The 23862-nt window shown below is 46.4% G+C and overlaps 1 protein-coding gene across 2 annotated transcripts; it reads right to left on the bottom strand.

Moving 5' to 3' along the window:
- Positions 1 to 4932: 4932 nt before the first annotated feature.
- Positions 4933 to 23795, bottom strand: LOC123025790 (kallikrein-14-like). Of its 2 annotated transcripts, none has more exons than XM_044434808.1 (6): positions 23727 to 23795; positions 16844 to 16938; positions 12552 to 12723; positions 7922 to 8175; positions 6643 to 6779; positions 4933 to 5166 (listed from the first exon to the last, which is right to left on the bottom strand). In XM_044434808.1, exons 2-6 carry the CDS (start codon positions 16908 to 16910, stop codon positions 4987 to 4989), a joined length of 810 nt encoding a protein of 269 aa, XP_044290743.1. In that variant the 5' UTR covers positions 16911 to 16938; positions 23727 to 23795; the 3' UTR covers positions 4933 to 4986. The 2 variants fall into 2 exon arrangements, with proteins under 2 accessions (XP_044290743.1, XP_044290741.1); XM_044434806.1 differs by lacking the exon at positions 23727 to 23795 and adding an exon at positions 19071 to 19172.
- Between the last annotated feature and the right edge of the window lie 67 nt (positions 23796 to 23862).

Here is a 23862-nt window from a genome sequence, read left to right as displayed (position 1 = left end):
TATATATATATATATATATATATATATATATATATATAAATTTCCTATATATTATATATATATATAAATATATATAATTTCCTAATGAAATCAGCAACCATACCTTTTAAAAGAACAAAAAGCAAGTAAAAATGTATAATCACCATTCTAGTTTTGTTACCACATGTTTTATATTGTTGTATACTACCTTGATGACTTTTTAGGTAGTATTTTTATTTTATTTAGAATATTTGTATACTGTGCCACATCTAAACAGATTCTGGAGCAGTGAACAATAAAACAGACAAAAGAATAAAAACAACACATTAACTTTAAAGCTGTGACTGATCGGCAAGAGGGTATTTAATATTATTATTCATTTCAGTTCTCTACTGTCCATTAGTGAAAAGTGTCCAGGCAGTTTACCAAGAAAGCCTTTTGAGGAGGCTCCTCAGAAGAAAGGCATCTTCAGCACAGTGGCAGAGACTGCCTGGCCTCCAGAGGAAGGGAATTCCACGAAAATGGGACCACCACAATGAAAGCTTTTCTCCTGCTGGACTCCAGTTGGGCCATGGGTCCAAGTGCGAATGCCCTCCCGTGACCGGGTGGGTTTGTAAGGGAGACGGTGCTCTCATGTGTCTGGCCTCGGGTTATTTAGGGCTTTGCGCACTGCTATAAGAGCCTGAATCCTGGACTGGTGGAGACTAGGCAGCCAGATCAACACCTTCAGCAAAGGACTTGCAGGCTGAAAGGGCAGTGCACCAGCAGCTTCTTCCAGGACAGGGCAGCCTCAGGGGCAGCCCCACATCACAATCCCTGCAGTAATCTAGTCCTGAAGTCATGACTGGCTGTATCTCCAAGGCCAAGTCTCCCCAGGTATCACGACTAGCCAAACAACAGACCATCCGCTGGACCCAGACACTCCTGCTTGTCATCCCCGCTGAGCTGTTATGCTTTCAAATTTTGTTTTTGCCCCGATTTATTGAAATGCATGACAGCTGAAAAATGTCTAGCAGACCCATTCATATTAATGGGACGTGAGTGAGTGATGACGTGTACTGCCCCATGGATTTCACCTTTAAGCATTGAGTCCAACCCTATCTTTGGTCATGAGCTGGACGTTTTGCTTCCCAATCAAGTCCTCCTCCTATGGCAAAAGCCCAGAAAAGATGCCATCTGTGAGCAGAGAAAAAGCAGTTCTACCTACCCGCAACACACTCAGAAGTGGGGCAAGATCACTGTGACTGGATGTCCACCTCGAACTCTTCCGCTCCCCTTTAATGGGCAGTGTGCCAGAAAGACTTCCAGAGAGCATTTATCGCCATGGGCAGGTGGTGTTGTCTCCAGCAAAGTCCCAGGTTTGTATGAGCCCCAGTTCTCATCCCTTTTCTCCGCTCCCTCCTTTCCTGTCCCGCCTGGCCAGGCCTGCCCTCACTTGCGACTCATTGCTCACTTCTTGCAGCCTCACACCTTTACTGGGCCTTAGACGCTGCCGCCTCTTCCTCCTCCTCCTCCTCCTCCAGTGTGAATTTCTAGGCACACCTACCGATGAAGAGGTGTGAGCTGCTGGCCTCTAATTAGCATTACAAGGGCTTTTTGTCTTTTTGCTTTGGGTCCCATCCCTGGACAGGGCTGCAAATTGAGCAACAGCCTTTGAGAGGGGGGGGGGGAGAGAGAGAGAGAGATCAGGGTTTGCTCAGACGCTCCCCACTCTCACGCCTGTTCTGTGGCACTTCTTTGTCGACTTTGTTTTGGTGACATCAGAAGAGGAAAGGGCACAGCCAACCTGGAAAGTTCCCCCTCACCTGTGAAAGGAGGAATTATGTACGTTAAGGACACAGATGATGCTGGCCAAAGGCAAAGTGTCTCATGAGCTGGTCTTCTCACTGCCGCTCTCACCAGCTGTCTTCACTCCTCAGCTTCGTTGCTACCATTTGCTTGCTTGCCAGCAGGAGAACCACTGAATCATAGAATCATAAAACAGATGAGTTGGAAGGGCCCACGGAAGCCATCGGGTCCACCCCCCTGCTGTTGCCGGACTCCGCATTGCACCACCCCACTCAGGTGGCTGCCCAGTTCCTTTTTGAACGTCTCCAGTGCAGGAGAGCCCACCGCCTCTCCGGGCAGCTGCTTCCACTGCTGTATTGCTGTGATGGTGAGGAAGCTTTTCCTGATGTCCAGCCTGAATCTGGGTTGTTGCAACTTGAAATGATCATTCCGTGTCCTACACACTGGCATCAGCAAGAAGAGATCTTGGCATCTGAGAAGATGGCATGCCGTGGCATCTGCCGCTCTTCCATCTCACCAGCATGGTTGCCTTTGGCCAGAACAAGAAGCAGGTGGAAAAGCAGGCTGCTATGGTAAAGAAAAGGGGCCACTCCCACTGCATGGACCTTCAGCAACTGCCCACCATACCTACCTCTGATGATGGGCACAAAGTACATGCAAATAGCCCACTTGGTGGAGAAGTGTCTATTTTCCATGCTTGGTTCTGAGTCTGAACCGGCTTAAACTCACATGAAGGCGATGCAGGGCCCCCGAGGGGCACCAAGGACCTGCCTCCCAGCTATTCCTGCATGTTCTGCTTTCAACCTTGGCCACTCACACACTTCTCCCAAAGTGCATCATGTTGGAGAGCTGCATGAGGGGAACTATTATAATAAGAAGGACATGTAGGCAGTTGGATGCGATAGGCTATCAAACACCATTAATTCCTAATAAAGCTGGGAATCTTAAAAGGACTCAGGAAGGAGTATCCTCTGAGGGTGGTGGGCAGGTTCACATACATGTTGTTGGCGAAGGCGTGAAACTTGCCAACCGTAGCAATTCTGAGTCAGCATAGAAGGAAGATGAAGGATGGGATGCTGGTGAATAAGAACACATCTTAGTGGAAACATTTCAGAGAAAATGGGCTCCACTTACCCAGTTTTGAAATCAATATTAGTGCAATGATTTGGTGCTGCTGGATAGTCTGACAATGCATATGCATCTTATGTAATATTATTTCACTTTTTTGAACACAATGCAAACATGCACCCGGGGGACCTGTCAGCATTTACAGTTTTGGCTTGATTGCTTTAGGTTGCCCTTGGTTTGAGCCAGCAATATGAGGAATCATCTTTGGGAATCTTTCCCTGGATAAAATTCCAGCCTGAGACCTCTTCTGGGACTTGAACAAAGGTAGCTGGACTCACTTCACTCAGGCAAAATCCAGCTGGGGAGATATAGCCTTGCTGATATAGTAACAGGGCAACCTTTGCCTTTTGTATTTCTGCAGGTCAAGCTGTATTTACTGGGCATGGGAGCCCTACCATGAAAAAATGTTGGCATGGATTGGCACTTCCAGTGCTCTTGGGACACAGGCTGCCCCTCTGTCTCCTTGGAACTGGTGTTCAGGGCAAAACACACATGACATGGGAGATACGTGAGCCGTCCCCGTAGGCCAAACTAAGGATGCCATCCTATCACCGTTTTTGTGCATTGAGATGACGTGTTGGAGACGGGGAGGAAAGGAGGCTGGCACAGGGGGATGGCTGTGGCCCCTTCCTGTGCCCCCTCCAAGGGACATTGGAGAGGCAGCTGCGGAGGGGGTGGGGGCCTGGCCTTTGGCATCCGGGCAGCAAGGCTGGAGGACCTCTGTGCTGGGACTCCAAAGAGCCCTGTGGCCCACAAGGTCCATGTCAGGAGGCTGGTGCCCTGACCAAAAAGGCTGCACTGTGCAGCCTTGCCGAGCCTCTCTTGCCTCGCGGCTGCTGGATCTCACTGGGACGGTCTTGGCTCTGTGATGGAGGCTGGACAGATGCAAAGGGACCTGAGGTCAGGCCCCGGCAGCTCCAGGTAGCACTGTGGAGGCCCCGTCTATGACACGGGAGGGTGTCCACCAAGCAGAGGCTCTGCAGGTAATGGCTGCGGGTGTATCCTGTTAGCGATTTGTTTCTGTGTTAGGGGTGCTGGAGAAATACGCAGAAAGCTGGATTTCTCGAAGTCCAGCCCATGGTTTCTGCATGAGACCAGCTTTTCAAGGTAGCACAAGTTCTACAGGGCTTGTGGACCTTTCTTATTTTGCCATATAAAAATATGCAAAATTATCAAATGTGTCAATTGCCCCATAGACTAAAGCATAGCAATATCCTTTTTTGTGGTGACTCCCACATTTTTGGGGATGTGTGCATTTTGGGAAATGTGAATTCCAATCCACACCAAAGCAAATTCTGAATCTCTCAATGCAACTTAATGCACCCCGCAAATCCACAAAACACACACTAAGGACATTTTTGCTGATTTCTTCTTCCTTAGTTTGAGTGAGAAGTGTATGTTGGGTGGGAGAAATTGTGCCATGTTTGTCTCTTCCTCCACACAAAAGAAATCTCCATATTTCCAAAGAACACCTTATCATCTCTATCTCCATTCACAGCTATTACTCCCACACCCCTGTGATTCTTTTCTTCTCTCTCCATACCAGGACCAACTTCCCCAAACTCAAAACTAGCAGGTAGTTGCAGCCATATTTTATTGTTTTATTTTAATATTTGTTTTATTTATTATTCATTCATTCATGTATTCATAATTTATTTATTATAATATATTTATTAGCTGTTCACTCCCCAGAGAGCTTTGACAATTGGGTGTTATAGAAACAAAATAAAATGGAAAAAACAGCTGTGGAAATTGCCTATTAATAATTAGCATCTGGACAGCCAACTGAAGAGTTAGTCTTTCCTACTTTGGTGGGATGGTTCTATCTCTATTTGAATTACAGCAATCATTTCTCACTTTGGATATGGGTGCATTTATGGTGTGCTGCCCTCTCTTTTGTCCTCTTTGAGTGTGTGTGATGCTTTTCTTCTTTGCTGGGGAGCCCCGAGGATCTCTGCCCCCCGCCATACACAGAGCACCCATTTGAGTCCCAAAGGGATGGCGTGACAGGCCGAGGACACAGCAAAACTCAGATTCGTGGTAGCTCGGTTTTATTCTGGCACCCTGGGGTGTTGGTGGCTCCCCGTTGCACTAGTACGTGTATGCTGCTCGGTTGCCTGAGTTCCTTTGGATGGTGTTCCGGATCCAGTCGGTGAATCGGCAGACGTTTGTATAGACGCCGGGCTTCCCAGGCCTTGCACAAATTTGCATCCCCCAAGAGACAAGGCCTTGCAGTTTGCGGTTGCACACCAGGGGTCCGCCGGAGTCGCCCTGCAGCGAGAAAAGAATCACAATTCAGCCATGTGTTTGAACGTCCGTATCCTGTCTCTCAAGGCAGCACACAGATCACAAGATAAAACAGCAATAAAATTGCACCAGTGTCCAAACCCATTATTAAAAAGCAGCAGTTCACAGATAAGAAAAGCCACACTGGGATCCACACAAAGTCAGTCTTCCGAAATAAAGCCAGCTTCAAAAAGCTATGCTTAACAGACTGATTAAGAAGGGGGCTGGCGTAGCTGACTGGGAAGGGCATTCCACAGATGAGGCGCCCCTGTCCATACTGCCTGCCGATCCATCTTTAAGAAACAACAGATTTATTATCACTTCCTTTCTGCAGGGTGGAGATCTGGCAGAATGGACTAAGCTGATGGAGGCAAGTGCTGCCAGACACTGTAAAACTCGTTCCATCAACATTTTGTGGATTGTCAGTCTCCTTTCGTTTCATCATCTGCTCATTGATAGAATTGGATTTGGTGCAAGTGTAAATATGCACATATTAAATTATGCAAATCTGCACTTCTGGAAATGAGTAAGTCCCACTAAAATGTTTGTTTTTGTGCTTTAGCCTATAACAGAAATGCATATTTTTGGTCAGCGTTTATTTTTCATATATTTATATGACCAAATTTGTATACAGTTATGGGTGTGAAGAAATAATCTGCACTGCTGTGGAATCTTGGGAAAAGCTGGCCCACTATGGAATCCAAATTCTTAGAAATTCAAACTCATTCAAATTTGTTGCAGATTTCTGACATCCCTGTACATGGTTCCTTGCACTCTGTACAACTTGCAACATTGCAATCAATTATACAAAATGATACAGTTCCAAAGAAAAGTGAAAAATAACAGCACTTGTACATTTTCTCAATTTTTATAATGTATATGAATATCACAGAACAAAGATGGGGACATAGAGACTGGATTGCTGGTTGGGCTCTGAATTTTATGTATCTCGAGCTCTTCTTGCAAGTGGCTGTAGTCCAGCTCTCTTTAGTCTTCTTTTGAGAGTATGAACTGAATGATGCAGCACAGGTATTTGCTCTTCATTCTTTCAAAAGGTGGATTGCAGCTGATGTGAATTAGCAGGAGTTAAACAGCATTCTCATAAAAATCCCATCCCCCAATCCCATCATTTAGTGGATGACTGGGCAAAGCAGGGTTCCGTGAAGCAGAGTCGGAACAGGTATAATGAAATCCATACATACCTGCTAGAGAGGTAGCCATGATGTGCGCCTACCCTTCAGAATTTACCACTATGCAACCAGAAATATAAACATTTCAATAATTACTTCTGCTGTTACTGTTAGTAGTGCTTGTACTACTAGAAGAAATATGATCAAAAAAGCCAGCATGCCGGGGCATTTCTGCTGCACTGGGTTTTATGTCTTAGACAGACTATTTGTTCCACCAGAGCAAACACTGCGTTGCTTTGCACTCTCTTGGCCAGAAGGGAGAGCCTCTCACCTGGCAGGAGTCCACACCGCCTCTGCTCACACTTGCACACAGCATGTTTTCTGTGATGCCGTTTGGGTATGCTCGGCTGCAGTCCTTGTTCGACATTGTGTAGACTTGTGCACACTGCAGGAGGTCAGGAAACTCTGCTGCAGACAAAGAATATTGAATGTGTATGGCTGTGATAAGGGTGCTGGGGAGGGCGTTGCCGGCGCCAGAGACTGCCAGAACTGCCTGAAGGAACCTGCTCGCAAGCTAACTTTTCCTGCCTTTTCCAAAAAGAGTGCATGCCCCACTTCCAATGTTGCCTTGGCTCAGGGTTCAAGCTCCTTCCTGTGCCTCCACCCAAAACATCTAAGGGGGAGATGAGACAGTAGGGGATGTGCCAGCAGCCAGGTGGGACCAGCCGTCATGCAGCTCTTCCTTTCCAGCACTGCTATGACCAGGGTCTTTCCCACCTGGCTGCAGCAGCAGCAGAGGTAGGACAGTGAGGTTCCATCGCTGTTTGTTTTGTATCTACTAGAAAGTGTGCAATTATTTAAGAACACAAAGCACATTCCTGGCAGAAAGCTGGTACATAAATATTTTGAAGGAATATGGCGATGAGGAATATATAGGAATTTTATTTCTCCAGGTTATGACCAAAAGTGTCAAAAGCCACTGAGTGTGTAGAACCAAACTGGCAAACAAGAGACACTAATAAATACCTAGAGCTACAGTTAGGAAATAAAAGAATTTACAGCTGGCATCAAGGGAGAAAGGAAAGATGAAACGATTTTGCACTTTGAAAAGTCATCAAAAACTTGAAACTGGAATTTTATCAGCACAGAATAAAAGTGTCTTCTGTAACTAGAAACCATTGGAAATACGAGGTTGTAACAGAAGGTAGGAATCAAAATAATTAGCATAATAGTATTCAACTGATTACTCAAATAGATCAATCTGATCTTCCCCAGCTTGCTCTGGCGCACTCCAGATTTGTTTTACTACAACTCCCATCAGCTCTACCTTGTATGGCCAATGCTCAGGGATGATGGGAACTTGGAGAAGGAAGTGGCAGAAGATGCCAGTGTTCCTGCTAATCCAAGATCCCATCCCTGTGAGTCCCGCTTCCACTACGCCACACCAAGGTCGAGCGATTCTTCAAGAGCAGGTGTCGGATCAACCCGAATGATGGTGTGGAGGCAGAGGCAGCACGGCCGGCTCTAGCCACTCTTCCTGCTGGTAGTTGGAAATTCTAACAGCCCTCCCCCCTCTCCCCCCAGCATGTAGTTGGAACTTGTTACTGTACATTCAGGGGACTTGATGGTGCCGAAGCCCGAAACCTCGCACAGCGTGTTGGGCCTCACACACTCGGTGGCCAGTTCAATGGGCCGGACGAAGTCATTAATGTTGGCGGAATTGCACAGCTGGATCAGCATGATGTCACTGTCGTGCGTGGTGGCATTGTAGTTCGGGTGCGGGAACTTCCTCATGGAGGTGATGCACTGCTCGGTGCCTTCGTTGGCCCTGAGGCTGTAATCTCCCATTCGCGTGTGGATCTCCCTGCACGGGAGAAGGAGGAGAAGATCCGTAAGGAGACAGCGGGGGAGGATGCAGTGTACCAAAACAGAGCGGACCAGTGCAAGGCTGGGAGGCCCAGAGCAGGATGGGGCTGACGTCCATTCAGTGCATGAGAGCTGGCTCAGGTGGGCAGAGGAGCTTGTCCTCAGCACTGACAGTGGGGCTGCATCCGTCCCCCACGGTCCCCCGGAGGCCGCGAGTGGCCAGCAAGCGTTCGGGGGTTTCCTCCAACCCTCTGCCAATGGGCTTGCTCTGTCAAACAGTAGGTCTGGCCCACCTGTACCAGCGGCTTTCAGTTATTGCAGTGCCCAAGCAGATAGTTATGGGATAACCTTGAACTGGACACAAATGCAATAGCTCTCTCTTGCTTGTGTTCTCCAAGAGTTGGGAGGTGGAGTAGAGCCACCAGAAGAAGCAGCTTTCAGTTAAATGTATGCAAGACTGGAATAAATGCAATGATATCAGAACCGGATCAGTATGTGTCTCTCTTTTAAGCTTGGGAGCCAGAGGCCTAGTGCATGCATGGCGTTTCTTACTCACGCTTCAAGTTGCCAAGCCATCAGCATCCCGGGGCCTGAGTCAAAGGTGGGGCTTGGTAATCTCACAAGGTATTTCCCGGTGACGTCATGTGGTTAAAAGGCAAAGACAAAGGCTAGTACAGGTGGGAAGACTGGGAAAAATGGGGCAGTTGTGGAGAGACCAGGAAAAAGTTAGAAATTCTGAGGAAATGGGGGAGGGGAAAGAACTTCTGCCATTTTCTTTTTTCTTTGCTTTTCAGCATGTTTAGATAAAAATGTTGCATAGTAATACGGTTGCACTGGTGTCCAACTCCTAGTTCTACAGTTCAGAAGGATGGTTGGCAACATGAACTTCCTGGCTCCTGTCTGCCACATTTGGGGGCGGGGGGCATTGATTTTTAAAGATTATTTTAGGAGAAATATGGTATCCGTAGGCTATGGATCACCCAAAGGGTCAATTTTCATTTATTTGCAGATTTAGTTTGGCCTGTGGAATGGCGGCGGCCATGGTGCCACAGTGGTCCTGAGGTTGCCCCTTCCTGGTTGGGTCGGCCTGAACCATTGCTGTTGCATGAGTCCAGATTGCTAGGGCTGCACACCTGCTCATACTGAAGAATAAACCTGGAGCTTACTTCTGAGTGGACACATAACAGATTTTGTTGCTGCAGAGCGTACCTGCCAACATCCCACAGGTGAAGACGGGGGCATAACACTCCCATTCCAATGTTTAGGACTGCTGCCCATGGTCCCGGGTATCAGGTGCATATCATTCAAGAATGGATAAGATTCCGCTTCACTTGCCCTGAAGGCTGCCTCTGTAGCTTCTTTCACTGATTTTAAATCCAGGGGAGTTTGTTCTTTGGGCTAAAAGAGAGCCAGCAGAGTGCAATGCGTAGTATTGCACTGGGACTTGGGGGATCTGGATTCTAAATCCTCACTCAGCCATGACACTCACTGCGTGACTTCAGGCCAGTCATGGATTTTCAGCCTAAGCTACTTCACAGGGTTCTTGTGAGGATAAGATGGAGGGTCATGTAAGCTGCCTTGGGTTCCTTGCAAGAAGAAAAAAGGCAGGATATAAATTTAATTAAGAAATAATAATAATAATAATAATAATAATAATAATAATAATAATAATACAAGATCTAGCTGGAAAGTATCCTCTAACTATAATAGGGAGTTAAAGTGAATCTCACTGATGTGCGAAATGGCAGGCTGTGTCTTGCACAGTGCCTTAAGCCCACATCTGCTCTACAGAGGGAATTCGATGATTTGTGAATGTGAATTTGTGTGTCTTGGAGAGTGCAAATCTGCACAAGAGCAAATTTGTGCAAATGCTTAAGAATGCATTTGTGCAAAAGCTGATTCTGTCAGTGAGGAGACACCAGAGAAAACGGGGCTTAACAGTCTGCAAAACAGATTTTATGACAACTGTATGACCCCTGTGGGATTGGCCACACACATCAGGAAAGAAGAGGGCAAAAGAAGAAACAGATTTGCCATTCGGATACTGTTTGAAAGCATGCTGTACATTAAGCATTGTCTAGACCAAGGGCATTTTATAGATCATTAGAAGGAAACAAGCAGCCTTGAAGTTGCTTGTCCTGGACTACAGACTGAGCACTCAGGTACAGAGTTTCCCCACATTTTTTGCATTTTTTTAAAATTATAGCAATTAAATGAAATGTGCTTTATACACATGCATTCACACAATCCCATTTTATGCACATCTGTGTCCCCTTTTTCCTGTTTTGTGATTCATAAGTGGTCACCCTAAATTAAGAACATAAGTTGAGCCCTGCTAGGTCAGGCCAAATCTAATATTGATTTTATTTTTCTGCTTTTAATTGTTGTTTTATATTGCATTTTAATCAGTATTTTATTCTATTTTGTATTCTATTTTGTATTTTGTTGCTGTAACCTGCCCAGGGAGTCATATGGCTAATGGGATGGGCTAGAAATTAGACAGACAGACAGACAGACAGACAGACAGTCCAGCATGCTGTTCACACAGGGGTCAACTAGCTACCCATGAGAAACTTGCAATAGCACCTGCTGGTCCATGTTCCCCAGCAATCTTAGTGTAGAAATCAAACCAACCAGCAGCAACAAGTAAACAGAACAAACCATAATAATCTGCCTTTTAGAGGTAAAATCATATTGATATCTTTCCTATGGGAACTATCAGAAAATACTTCTGGTTGGAAAACTGGTTTGGTTGCTCCCATCCTTTTTACCATCTTTCCTAGGTTCTTGTTTGTTTGCTTGCTTTCTGGGCAGATCCGGGCATTCCTGACATCGTTGTTCAATGTGCAAAGTAATCTATAAGACAATTACCCTAGTTCCAGGAGATGTATGAACCTGGGTATTATTTTTCATGTGTGAACACAGAAAGACACTGATTCATGGGACGCCTTCCAGGAAGGTGGGCGAAGAAGGCAAGGCCCAAGTCTAGACTTTCAGACTCCTTGGAAGTAACCACCTGAAAGTACCAGGAAGTACCCATCCTCCCACTGTGTCACGATGACTGCAATCGTTTGCGTCCTTTGGCATGTTCTCTGCATACAGCAGGCGTGGGCAACCTCTCACCTTCAGCCTAATTTCATGCAGCCCTTGGCCTAATTTCAAAAGCGCTTCACCAGTCTGGATCTCGGCAGGAGCTATGGAGCAGTCTGGTGAAGAGGAACCAAAAAGAAAAAGAGAGAGAGGGAGGGAGGAACAGGATGGCAAAGAGAGGGGGGATTGTGAAGAGGAGGGCTGGCAGAGAGAGAGGAAGGGCGTTGTGAAGTGGGGGCAGGAAGAGAAAGGGGTGGTCCTTGTCCTTTGCACCACTGGCTTCGAACCTGCCACTGCAGCACATGTGCCCTTCCAACAGGTTGTGCCTGGGAAAGAGTGGTTCTTGAAAGAACGCGATTTACCATCTGTTTTCTGTCGTAAAAGAAGCTCTCGGGTTCACTCAAGGTTCTTTGATGCACTAGAGCTGGGGAGGACACCCAGTGGCTCCCCAGGAGTTTTTGCCCGCAGTTCCTATCACTCCTCACCATTAACGAGGTGGCTTAGGGCTGGTAGAGTTGCAGGGCAACACACAATCTGCCTACCCTGCTCCAGGTATAGGATTCTTCAATAGATTTTCAGCAGGACTGAAAATCAGCAGCAGCAGTTAAGTAGTAAGCTGCAATCCCATACCAACTAGGAGTACACCCTAGTGAAATCCATATGCCGTCTAGAGACTTTAAGAATTGGGACAGCATATCAAAACTTTAAATGAATGAATGAATAAACCAATCACTGGGACTTCCTTCTGAGTAGACGTGTCTAGAATTGCATCAGTATTTCTACAGAACTGTGAGGATTATTCCATGGTGATTTATTCCAAAATAATTAGTGCATTCAAAATAGGTTAGCATTTATGCTCCAGTGCTCAATGGGGCAGACAGGGCTGGGACTGGGACCAAAGTCCATGACCATTTAGAGAGCAACATGTGCAAAAGCAAAACTGCTCATACGCAGGAGCTTTGTTTTGTTTTCAGAGCTGGCAAGAACATGTGTTGTTGTTCTAACTTATCTGGAATATAGAAACATTTGCCCGCATGGAAGAGCAGTGGGAGAGGACTGGGAGAGCGGTCTGCTTCACAACAGATGTGCTTCACATCTGGCCATCTAAAGGGAGCTGTCATAGAACCCTTAAGCCCAGAATCTAGCAGTACCACTGCTAGAGTTGCCTGAAAACCTCCCCAAGCTTTTCTGATCTTTATAGTCCCACTGGAGACCCTGGAAGGAAACGTTTGGCCTTCCCTTCCTTGCTCCAATCCCAGGCTCAGCCACTTTTAGTTTCCTTACCCCTCTTGATCACAGTGGGCGGCAGTAAGCACCCAGTCCTTTTCGATCAGAACGCCCCCACACTGAACATCAGGCCCATTTTTCTTGCTGTTGGAGAGGATGACCTGGAAGGGCTGAGCATGCTTGGGGCATTCGTGGCCCCCGATAATCCGTGATTCATCCTGTGCAACCACTGGAGAGAAAAATCGGCCAGTTAGACAGGCAGTTTCAACCACACCTTGAGTTCAGCCACACCTAACAAAGACCCACTGACAAAACAGCAAGGAGACTTTCTACTAGGTCAGTATAGGTGCGCTCTTTAAGACAATCCAGGTGGATTTATAGACTTTCTAAGGTAGCACTATTTTATGTATTAAGTATTAAATTTATGTACTGTCCATCAGTCGGAGAGGCTGTCTGGGAGTTCACAAGATTGAAATGCACAACAAGCAAAACAGGGATCAACAATATATAATCAATAATGCATAAGATCAAACAGAAATAATATAGCAAATAAAATAACAACAACAAACTTGCAGCAACTGCAATCAGATTAGTGAAGAGGTATAACAGCAGTAGAAGATGAAATGCAATGTAAAAGATGAGAGTAAAAATGTAATTGTCAAATTAAAAAATTAACTGGGTAAATAAAAAGGGTTTTACCTGGCGCTGGAAGGAATAAAGAGTAATTGGCAGGCACACCACTTTGGGGAGCCGATTCCATAATCGGGGTGCCACAACCTAAAAAGGTGCTTCCTTTAGAGGGGGCTCCCTGAGAAGGACTTCAGAGGATGACTTCATGGGCTGGGTAGGCACATATGGGAAGCGGCGTTCCTCCAAATGGCCTGACCCCAAACTGTTTAGGGCTTTACATGTTAGTGGCAGCACTTTGAATTGGGCCTGGGCTTCAACTGGTGACCAATGCAAGGGGAAGAGGACTGGCATGGTACGTTTTTGTTGGCCAGTCCTTCTGAGCAGCCTTGCTGCCCTATTTTGAATCACCAGACCATTTTCAAAGGCAGCCCCTTACAGAGTGCATTACAATAATCCAAACAAGATGATTCCCGAGCACGGAACAACGTTGGTATGCTCTGCCTGTCCATATAGGGTTGCAGTTGGTGTATCAGCTTAAGCCGATAAAAGGTGCTCCGTGCCACTGGGTCCACTTCTGGATCCAAGAACAGTTCCAAACTACGGACCCCGTCCTTTGGGGGGGGTGCAGCCATCCAGAACAGGTTGAATATCACCCAGCTGAGCAGCCGTCCCACTATCGACAGCAGCTCAGTCTCAGCAAGACTGAATCTCAGTTTCTTGACCCTCATGCAGTCCATTACAGAGTACAGACACTGATTCAGAACAGCCACTGCCTCACCGGGTTGGATGAACAAGAGAGGCGGAGCTGGGTGTCACCTCCACATTGATGGCACTGCAGCCCATACTGCTGGACTACCCATCCCAGCCCCACCAGTGTTTCGTGTAGAAGTTGAATAGCACGGGGGATAAAATAGAGCCCAGCAGTACCCCATGGCATAACTGCCACGGCAAAGAGAAATAATCCCCAGCTTCACCTTCTGGAATCAGCTGGCCAAGTAGGAGCGGAACCACTGCAAAGCGGTGCCTTCATCTCCCAACCTGGCCAGCCTATCCAGGATACCAGGGTTGATGGCATCAAAAGCCACTAAGAGGCCCAGGGTCACACTTCCTATGTCCCTCTCCCAGCAAAGGTCATCCCACAGGGTGACCAAGGCAGTCTTTGTTCTGAAGCCAGCTCTTGAAATGGATCAGGATGGTGCGTTCCATCCAACAGTGCCTGGAGTTGTTCAGCCATCGCCCACTCAAGCACCTTGCCCAAGAAAGGGGGGGGGGTGGTTTGGCCACAGGCCTATAGTTAATAATGTCTCCTGAGTCCAGATTAGGTTTCTTCAGCAGTGGTTTAATTACAGTCTCTTTTGAAGAGGCTGGAACCACTCTCTCTTTAAAGGAGGCATTTATGGCTTCCTGGACCCAGGCATGAATCCCTTCCTTAATTCTGATGATAAACCATGATGGGCAAGAGTCAAGCGTACATACTCACAGTTCTGAGTATGAAGATCTTTGCAAATTTTTGTAAATTCTTATATAAAAACTAACTGCACTGGCCAAATGTAATAGGTACACCTCTTCTCAGTATGGAGAAGACTGTGCTGAATGTGTCTCTTCCCACAGAGCTGTAAACAAAGAGAAGCCTGTTTTAACCACAGGGGAGTCCAGCCTAGTGGAACACAGAGATAGCTGAATACACAGGGATTCAAACCCGGGTTTTAAGAGCAATGCACTCAAAACTGTGAGCCTAGAGAGACAAATCTATCCATTTGGTCTCTCCTCCATGGGAATTTTTTAAACTTTGTGTTCCTTATGTCCTGAATATGGAGAACTTTTGCAAATTTGTTTGAATTCTTCTCAGAACCAAACTGAAAGAAGATTCTTATCTATCTCCATCTAGGACAGAGTGGGTGTTTTCTCTGTAAAGTACGTGCTACCACACCGATGAGAATAGGAGAGTAGTCTTCAGCCTCTGCCGACCCAAGATTCGCCTTTCGTTTAGACAGCCATTTGGGGACAAAGAAGCATTGACTTTTGACCATGTTCTTGTACGGTGCTGCAGCAGCACATTCATCTCACAACCAATGGTAAAACAAAATGAGTGGGTCTCTCCTACATAGGACGCATCTCTTTTTCTGCCTCATTCTCAGGGTGTTTTAAGAAATTCTGTTGAATTTCTTTGGGGGTATGTTTGAGCTTGCCTTATTGGTGTGAGGGGTGCCATGCGTGTCCCTTCTATTACACTTTTCTACATCACACTACAATCTCCCCAAATGTTTACACTTTCTGATATGTAAAAGCCCCATGGGAGAGTTACCGTATATACCAATGGTTTGTGCATAAGACGAGGTCAATATTTTGGGCTGTTTTTCTGGTGTTTGTCATATGCTGGGCATATAAAATAACCCCCAATTCTGGCTTTTCTATTTCAGTTTTATGGCCAGCCCATTAATTTATTTAGTGGCAATATTTTCATATCAGTTATTCTTTGAAACCAATCTTGAAGTGGTTTACCAATTTAAAAATAAAATTTTAAAAATAAAACTTCGTGCACAAATAGTAGTCATAAGATTGGTACAGAAATAATAAAAAATCAGGGAAAGCCAAAACACAAAACAAAATGTTCATTTTCAATAAATGCCTAAAACACACCAACGCTGAGGCTTGATACACCTCTGTGAGAAGATCATTCTGCAGAATGGGGGCCACTGCAAAGAGGCCTGTCTCTTTGTCCCTGCTTGATAGAAAACTGTAGGTTGCAGCAGAGAGGATGGGGCTTTCCATGAAGGTCACAATAGTCTGGGAGGTTGGCATAAGGGGAGATATTAATTGAGGTTACTTGGTCCTGGGTTGTACAAGGCTATGTATAGCAATAGCAGCACCTCAGACTTAGTTCAATAGCACACTGGGAACTAGGACAGATTTTTTTTTAGCATATATGTGCATCAGGTCACATATTCTGCACTGGTTGCAGCTTTAGAACTGGTTCCACACCGGCGAAATCCAATTTTGAGGTTTAAGTTTAGTACTTTCTGCCCTTCAAGTATGTTCCCATGGTGGCTTACTGTGCTAAATCCAAGGTTACCTAATGACTCTTACGGCTTGTTAATTATTCCAGGAGAAGCCTCCCTGATGCAGACCCAAGAATCTAACCATTACACCACACAGTCTCCAAGGTTTTTTTTTCAGGCTGAAATCGACAGGACCTTGCATTTCTGCCTCTCTGCACAATAAATACCATCATGTTGATGAGTCACATCAACCGGTCAGTATATGTCCAATGCCCAAAAACCTTGATAGACCCCTTGAGATGGGGAGTTGAATTTGCTTTGAGATTGCTTTGAGATTATTTGGGGATGTAGTACACCATTCACAAGAGAAATAATTTATGGGTGTAACTGGAATGCGATTCAACTATCTTGATTGTGCCTCTTGTCCCACTCCCAAGATAGCTAGAATGCAGATAGCTGCTATCAAACCGGTTTGTTTATCCAGACAGCCCAGTGGTGTTCCCTCTGACAACTCACAGCTTGCCAGGGTTTTAAGTCTTCCCCATCAGTTGCCATGCACCCCTTTAACTGCCAATATCGCTGACTGATCTCTTTGACTGGCGCCCGTTCTCTCCAGCCCAGGTGGTCAATTTCCAGAGCGCACACAAAGACAACACATGTTGGATGCACATAACCACTCACACCCTCATCCATGCTCTCAGGCACCTCATTTCAGCCTACCTGCAAGTGCCACCAGACTCAGCACGGTCCCCAAAAGGCTTCTGGCCCTACCGGGAGCAGACGTCATTCCTGTGCTTATCTTGTCACTGGAGGTGCTGTTGGATGGAGAGCAGTTTGTTGTCACTGAATTCGTTTCCCCGAAATCCTGGCTGGCCCCACCTTCCTTATCCTCGTCTCAGATCAGAAGGATCCAATTATGTGGGTTCTGCACCCTCCCACACAGCTGGGCTGCTGCTGTTGCTCAGCCCCTGGGAGCGCATCTGGCCACACATGAGGAAGAAGGATGCTCTCCGCTGTGGTCCTGGCTAGAGAACCATAAGTGGTCCTCTGGTGGAGACCAAGACTGAAATGACTGCCTTGTGCTCCTGAATGTTAGGCCGACTCCAGGGAGTTCTGTGTCCCCCGGGCTGTCTTGCTCACACTGAAAGAGTACAGAAGTACCGCTGTGTAAACACAGCTCAGTCTATAATCCAGTTGAGCTGGGGCACAACATTTGATCTTATTCCATTTGGTCGAATCTGAGAACATCAACTGAGTGGTTGACCTGAGCACAAATTACAGTTCAAGTTATGGGCCACAGGTTGGAGACCTCAAATTGTGCGTGTGTATGTGTGTGTGTGCATGCATCTGAATCAGAGAGAAAGTGGGATGGAAGGATGGGGAACGGGGCCTTTTATAAACCACCCCCGGATCCTTTTTTGTTCTTGCCACTAAACTACAGCACAAATGGTGAGCTCTGTTTGGAGTGGGATATTTTCATTCCAACATAGGGTTTCTATAGACAAAGCATCTTTGCGCATTCATAATCCACAACTCATGGGTATTTTTCACAGGGTCATTGTCGTCCAGGGCCTCTCCTGAGTTTCCATCCTTGTTTTTGAAGGTTTTATTTTAGAAAAAGGAAAATTGGGTATTAAATTTTAAATCATGACAGATAGGAAAAATGACACATGAAAAGGCAGAAATTTGCTAGACTGAAAGTATACAACCCCTGGAAAAAACTATTTTGAAAGCCATTAGTGATGGAAACAATAACTTCATCTTTGTTGTCAGGAATGTGTTTCCATATATGTCACAGTCCTGATAATATAAATAAAGGGAAAAGTTGCAAATAAAACACATTTTGAACAAGTCCAGTATTATCTCTGGAAATCCACTTTCTCCTTTTCTGGCTGTAGCATGTTTTTCTAAGTTTAAGGGGGAATGGAAAGGCTTTTGTTTGTTTGTTTTTAATCCATGCAATTAACTCCACACTAATTTCTTTCTCTCTGTGAAATGACATCAAATATTTCGTTAAACTTTTTTTTAAAAGGAAAGCTTGTCTTTCTCAAACAGTAGCTGTCTCTTAATTCTGTACTGCAACAAAGCTGAAGAAGCTCTTCAAGCAGTTTGCAAAACTAAGCCTACATGGGATGGTGATGAAATCTGGGGTGGGGGGGTGGGGGGAGGCATTCTGGCATGGAGTTGTTCTTCCGTAGGACACAGTGGGAAGAAGGTAAACTGGGAATTATCAGTAGATCTCTGAGAGATTTCCGGTAGATCTACAAGGCCCTGTAACTCCTGATCATGTAACAATACCAGAAACAAAACTATTCTTCCCCACATCCTAAATTTTGCCGCCAAAATAAAGAAAGCTCTTTGTGACTAGGAATGATTGAGATGGCGCTGCTCATTTGCTATGAACCTGCCATTCTGCAGGACTGGGGTGCAAGGACTGTATTCTCTGTTCCGTTCTGGTACTCGAAACAAATTCCTGGAGCCGGGATTCTTTAATTCTTTTGCACCAGAGTCCAGCTGGTGGTTCTCAAGGTTTTAGGAAAAACAAGCAACCAATAGATCCCACAACGTAAGCTTGAAATGTGCCCACCCCTGCTGCAGGCAGTGGGGGCCACCAAATTGAACCCTAAAATCTAGCTCCATTTAAAATATTCCTGGGGAGGAGAGCAAGATCAGGGTGAACAAATGAGTGTTTCCAGTGCAATCCCACTTATGCCTACTCAGAAGTTAACCTCAGTAAGTTGGATGGGGCTTACTCCTGCGTAAATGTGTGTTGAGGACTGCAACCTCTTATCATCTCCAAGCAGCACATCTCTGGCTGGCTGGAGAACTCAGCCCACTTGGAGCCTTTGGACTGGGTCCAGCAAGCCTCGGTGCTCTTTTGCCTGCAGGCTTCCCCCAGCAGGCCAAGCCTCCCTCACCCACTCTGCTCTCCCCAGCCCATCATCACCTGCAGTTCCTGGGAGGGGTAGAAGCGTTTCAGCCACAGGGTGTCCAGTAAGAGCAGGCTTCCAAGACTGTCTGCGGTCCTCACCGTTGCTGCATGGCTCGTGAATCAGCTAAGCCTTTATGCGCCCTTCTCCACCTGATCAATCCGCTGGGTGTTTATCCATGGCACATGCCTAGGCAAGGAGGGCAACTCCCTCTGCCTTCACAGCCTGCCTGCGCAGCCTGCTCAGCCTCCACAGGGCGTCTGTCCCTTCCCTTCTGTGTCTCCAAAGGGCCTGCGACTTTTACCCACTGTTGGCATGTGGATGTGCTCTCTTCGGGCTTCTAGGGGGCCCAGCATCACCCTCACCCCATTTTGCCTTTCCCCACACTGAGAAAGCCATGAAGTTTGGTGCCCATACAAGGAGGGACTCTGGGATGTTGGGAAGAGCAACCATTGTCCAGAGATCATCCTAGCTCCTAGCTCACACATCATCTCTCTCCAAGTGGCATTGGCAGCCTGATAGGACTTGGTCCCTGGCCAAAACACTGGCAGGAGGGCCTGTAGTTGCTGTTTCTGCCGGGGGTCAGCCCCACTTCTCACTGGAGATAGTGTAGGGCAGGCAGTGAGCCCTGAGCAGAGTGCTGGCTGGACATTCTCCAGTCGCTGCTCCTGCCAGGGATTGGATTCATTCCCACTGAGCTTTCCCCTGCTGGGATGCTGGAGGGCTGGGATCCACTCTTAGCACGCTACTTTCATTCCCAAAGAGGATCCATCTCACTGCCTCCTCCCCAAGCCCCTGGCAGTTTCAAGGCTGGGGGGTATGGCTTGGAGAGGGGATTGGGTGGGACCCCAGAGGGAGTCCAATCCTCCGTGGCCCACGCAGGGAATCTCCGTTGCAGGGTGAGGCCCATGGTCCAGACATTTCACACAGCTGCTTTGTCTGAAAGCTCCCCTTGTCTGAAGGGCTGTCCAGTCCTCGTTTGGTTTTCAGGCAGTGTTATGCCAGGGATGCAGGTGGCGCAGTGGGTTAAACAGCTGAGCCGCTGGGCTGTTGATTGGAAGTTCAGCAGTTCGAATTTGCACGATGGGGCTTTGTCCCAGCTGTTGCCTGCCTAGCAATTGAAAGCATGCAAATTCAAGTAGACAAATAGGTACCACTTCAGTGGAAGGGTAACAGTGCTCCATGTAACCCAGCATTTAGTCATGCCAGCCACATGACCATGGAAGCATCTTCAGACAATGCTGGCTCTCTGGCTTACAAACAGAGATGAGCACTGGCCCCAGAATCAGACATGACTAGCATGCATGTGCTGGGAACCTTCCCACATGTGTGCATGTACTTAGTGTTACCTAGTGTTATGCCAAAAATGTCTTCAGCCTTTGTATCAACCACGCCTATCCAACCTGATAGAAAATAAATTGCTTTCAATGGCAAATACAAAGGAGAACAACATATCAGAGAATCCTCATGAATTGGGTTCTGGGTTCTTCAGTTTCTCTTACCGATGAGGTGGCTGATAAGTGTGTGAGAGAGGCCCGTCTCTCCTTGTACAGTCATGTGTCTGGCAACCTAGTGCCAGTTAAGGCCCAGAAGAAGGCATCATGAGCTAATTCCTCTGAGAGGGCTTTTCCGGATCAGGCTGCTGGAGAGGTCAGAGAAAACACACACACAGCACTCTTGGCCACCTTGCAGTGCATAGGCAAATCCAGAAACACCGCTAAAACTGGTTCAGTATAAATTATAAAATGCCCCAAGAATGAGGCAGAAAAATGGAAGCCTCCTTCATGGGGGGAAATGGGCTTTCAAGACATTGGAGAACAGGTTTTGACACACCACTAGTTGCTCTCTGGACTCAAGATCGTGCCCCTCACACCTGTGTTGTGGTGGATGCAAAGTGGGGGCCAGCGGATGCAGTGGCAGTGAGGACCCCCCCCCCCAGAGGGGTGGGGAAGAAGCTGTGCTGCAGCCCCTGCCAATGGTGAGCTCAAAGATTGGGAAACTATCGGAAATGTTCTCTTCCCTCTGGGAAAATTTGGTGAAATTGTCCCCCCAAGTTTCTTGTCAAGCAAACGGCAGAGAATTTCAAGAAACTATCGGCACCCAGCCCTATTTTGAAAATGAAGGTCTGTGGGAAGGGCGAGCTGTGGAGTGTGCACATGTGCACGCACATATGTGTGTGTTGAAGCTGTCCACGCAAATTAGCACCAGGGTGACAGGCACATGGGTCGCCAGCCAGCCTTCCACACTAGGATGAGACGTTCCATATTTCTATGTAAATTAGAGCCATTATTTTGCAATCTACTCTTTATCTCTAGAGCACCACATGCAGATTTTAATGCAAATCTTTGTCCTCATTTGCCCCCTGTTTTGGGTGTGGATGCATTGCCTCATTTTTTGGCAGAAGGGACAATCACATGACTGCATGGAAACGGTGCTCTTTTCCCTGAATAAACGTGCCACTCACACTCTGGGCTGCCGCACCACTGTACGCGCTTGAAAGATTTATCTTCACCGGCACCAGTTTTCTTCATGTAGCTGTCCAAGGTGGCACCTTCACTAATGAAGTATGTCTCCAGTTAGAATTAAATTTCAAATATTTTCAAGGGTACAAGCCCATGAGGTTTCAGCTGGTTGTGGGCACGCAACCAGCTGAAACCAGGAGAAGCCCAGGACAAAGCCTCCAAGCTGGCCTTGCCTTCAGAAACATTCAGACAGCCAGTAATGCCAAAGCTGCCTCTCTCCTTTCAAGAGGGAGGGGCCGAGGCATGACCTGGGTTTGGTGGAAGCTGGGGTGCCTTGCCCCCCTTCCCGAACCCCAGTGGGTCCCCTCCTACTTCCCTGTGCCTGTCCTATCTCTCTTTGGGTGCAGAAAGAGCCATGCGGGCTGTGAAGGTGGAGAAAGGGGCACCCAAAGGCAGATTCCCCACTGAAATTTTGGAAGTCTTTACAGGGTTCAGCAGGAACGCTGCCTTTTCCTATGGCTGCTCAAAGCGCACCTATTGGCCATAAACTCAGCTGCAAATGCAGCAGCATTAAGCACATCACAGTGCAACAGCCACAGATTAAGACCTTTGGGATCATGTGAGTGGGAGGAGAGAGGCTTTAACCTCCCCATATCCCAGTAATCCTGATCAAGAGAATGGTTTCCCTGTTGGTCCCAGCCACAGGAAAGCACTGTCTTCATCAAGATTACTGGTGTGTGTGTGTGTGTGTGTGTGTGTGTGTGTGTGAAAGAGACAGATGGGTGTGCAAATCTGTTTGCGTCCTGGTCTCACCAACTACCTTCCCACTCGCTGAACCTAAAAAGGTTCACGGCCTTATAGGAAGCAGGTAGATACTCAGTACCATAAATGGTTAGGCTTTTCACGCATATCCTTGCATGTAAACTCAAAGTCTAAGTAAAAATTCTGTGTATTCAGTGCACAACACAGATCAATGCACCTTTTTGTGTATGTTCAGTTTCTTAGGAATATTGCAGCATGTTAAACGATGTCATATGGTAGAGTTTAAATAAGAATAAACTATTCTATTATCTCCACTGTTTGGCAAGCAGGAGCTGCTTTGACTGTAGGCTGGCACAGCTGTGGATGCCATGGGGTGGCGGGAACCCTTCCTGGCCAAGGGGTCTGGATCACACTACTGTGCGAAGAAGGCCAAGACAGAGTGTTTCTCCTGCAGGGGTGAGAAGCTACTGCGAAAGAAGTGAGAGAGATAGTTTGAGTTCAGACAACCACAATGAACAACCCAATTCATACTCACTCAATGGGTGAGTATGAATTGGGTCTGAGTTTTTGTTGAACCATCATGGTGTGGCTGTTCTTAGAAGCATACAAGCATAGAATAGTAGAGGTGGAAGGGGCCCCATTACACTTCCATCATCCCCATCTTCTCCTCCCTTCCATCAGGGCAAAGTTTTTCTTTTTTCTTTTTAAAAGAGTTTTATTAAGATTTTAAACTAATACTAAAGACATCAATCATCAAATACATCGGACGTACTGGGTCAGCCCCCTACTACATATCTTTTAACATTCTATAGTCATATTCAAATCCATTTATAATAACTTAAAAACATCTTTAAATCTAAGCCAACTCCCGTTTCTCCAGCCAATAATAAAAAAATCCCAAGTTTGATAGAAGTCAGTATCTTCTTTCTCCTTCAGTGATAAGGTCAATCTATCCATTTCTGCACAGTCCAGAATTTTTTTAGAATCAGTTCATCGGTGGGTAATTCCTCACTTTTCCAGTGTTGAGCAAATGCAATCCTCGCCGCTGTGATTACATGTAACATCAAATACATTTCTTGTTGGCTAATAACTTCCGGTACAATGCCTAATAAGAAAACTTCAGGTTTAAAAGCTAAGGGTTTTTGTAGCATTTCCTCAAGCCATTTATGTATTTTAATCCAATACTTTTTCACATTGTCACAGGTCCACCACGTATGATAAAAAGTACCCACTTTATGTTTACATTTCCAACATCCATAGATCTGGGCAAAGTTTTTCTAAGTAAAAGTCTTTATTACATTAATGCTGATCTGCCAGGCTGGCTTTGTGATACACAAGAAGAGAATTGCAGAAGTCCATAACAAAAGAAGCAAGTGAAGCTAGAACTCTGGCCATTAGGAAAATTTGACTTGATGAAAAAGCAGATTCCAAGCTGAGTAACTCTCTTACCTTTCAAACCAAAAAGATGTGAGTGCACCTTCAGAGTGAATCCTGCTGCTCGTGGGCCAGTCTTCTGGGATGCCTGGCACTTCTCAGTTACTGTTTCCTCTTAAACTGATGGTGGATGATTGGACTCATGATGTTG

The sequence above is a fragment of the Varanus komodoensis genome, unplaced genomic scaffold (assembly GCF_004798865.1).
Source record: "Varanus komodoensis strain SLA01 unplaced genomic scaffold, ASM479886v1 scaffold29_1, whole genome shotgun sequence".
NCBI classification, from domain to species: Eukaryota; Metazoa; Chordata; class Lepidosauria; order Squamata; family Varanidae; genus Varanus; species Varanus komodoensis.
This window is presented reverse-complemented; position numbering and strand designations above follow the sequence as displayed.

Excerpts from the sequence above, each read along its gene's own strand:
- LOC123025790 (XM_044434808.1), bottom strand. The coding sequence starts at position 16,910 with ATGACGTCTGCTCCCGGTAGGGCCAGAAGCCTTTTGGGGACCGTGCTG. Across the intron at positions 8,176-12,551 it reads GCCCACTGTGATCAAGAGGG|GGAGATCCACACGCGAATGG; the intron begins GTAAGGAAACTA and ends TCTCCCGTGCAG. Across the intron at positions 6,780-7,921 it reads CACCATCAAGTCCCCTGAAT|CAGAGTTTCCTGACCTCCTG; the intron begins GTACAGTAACAA and ends CTTTGTCTGCAG.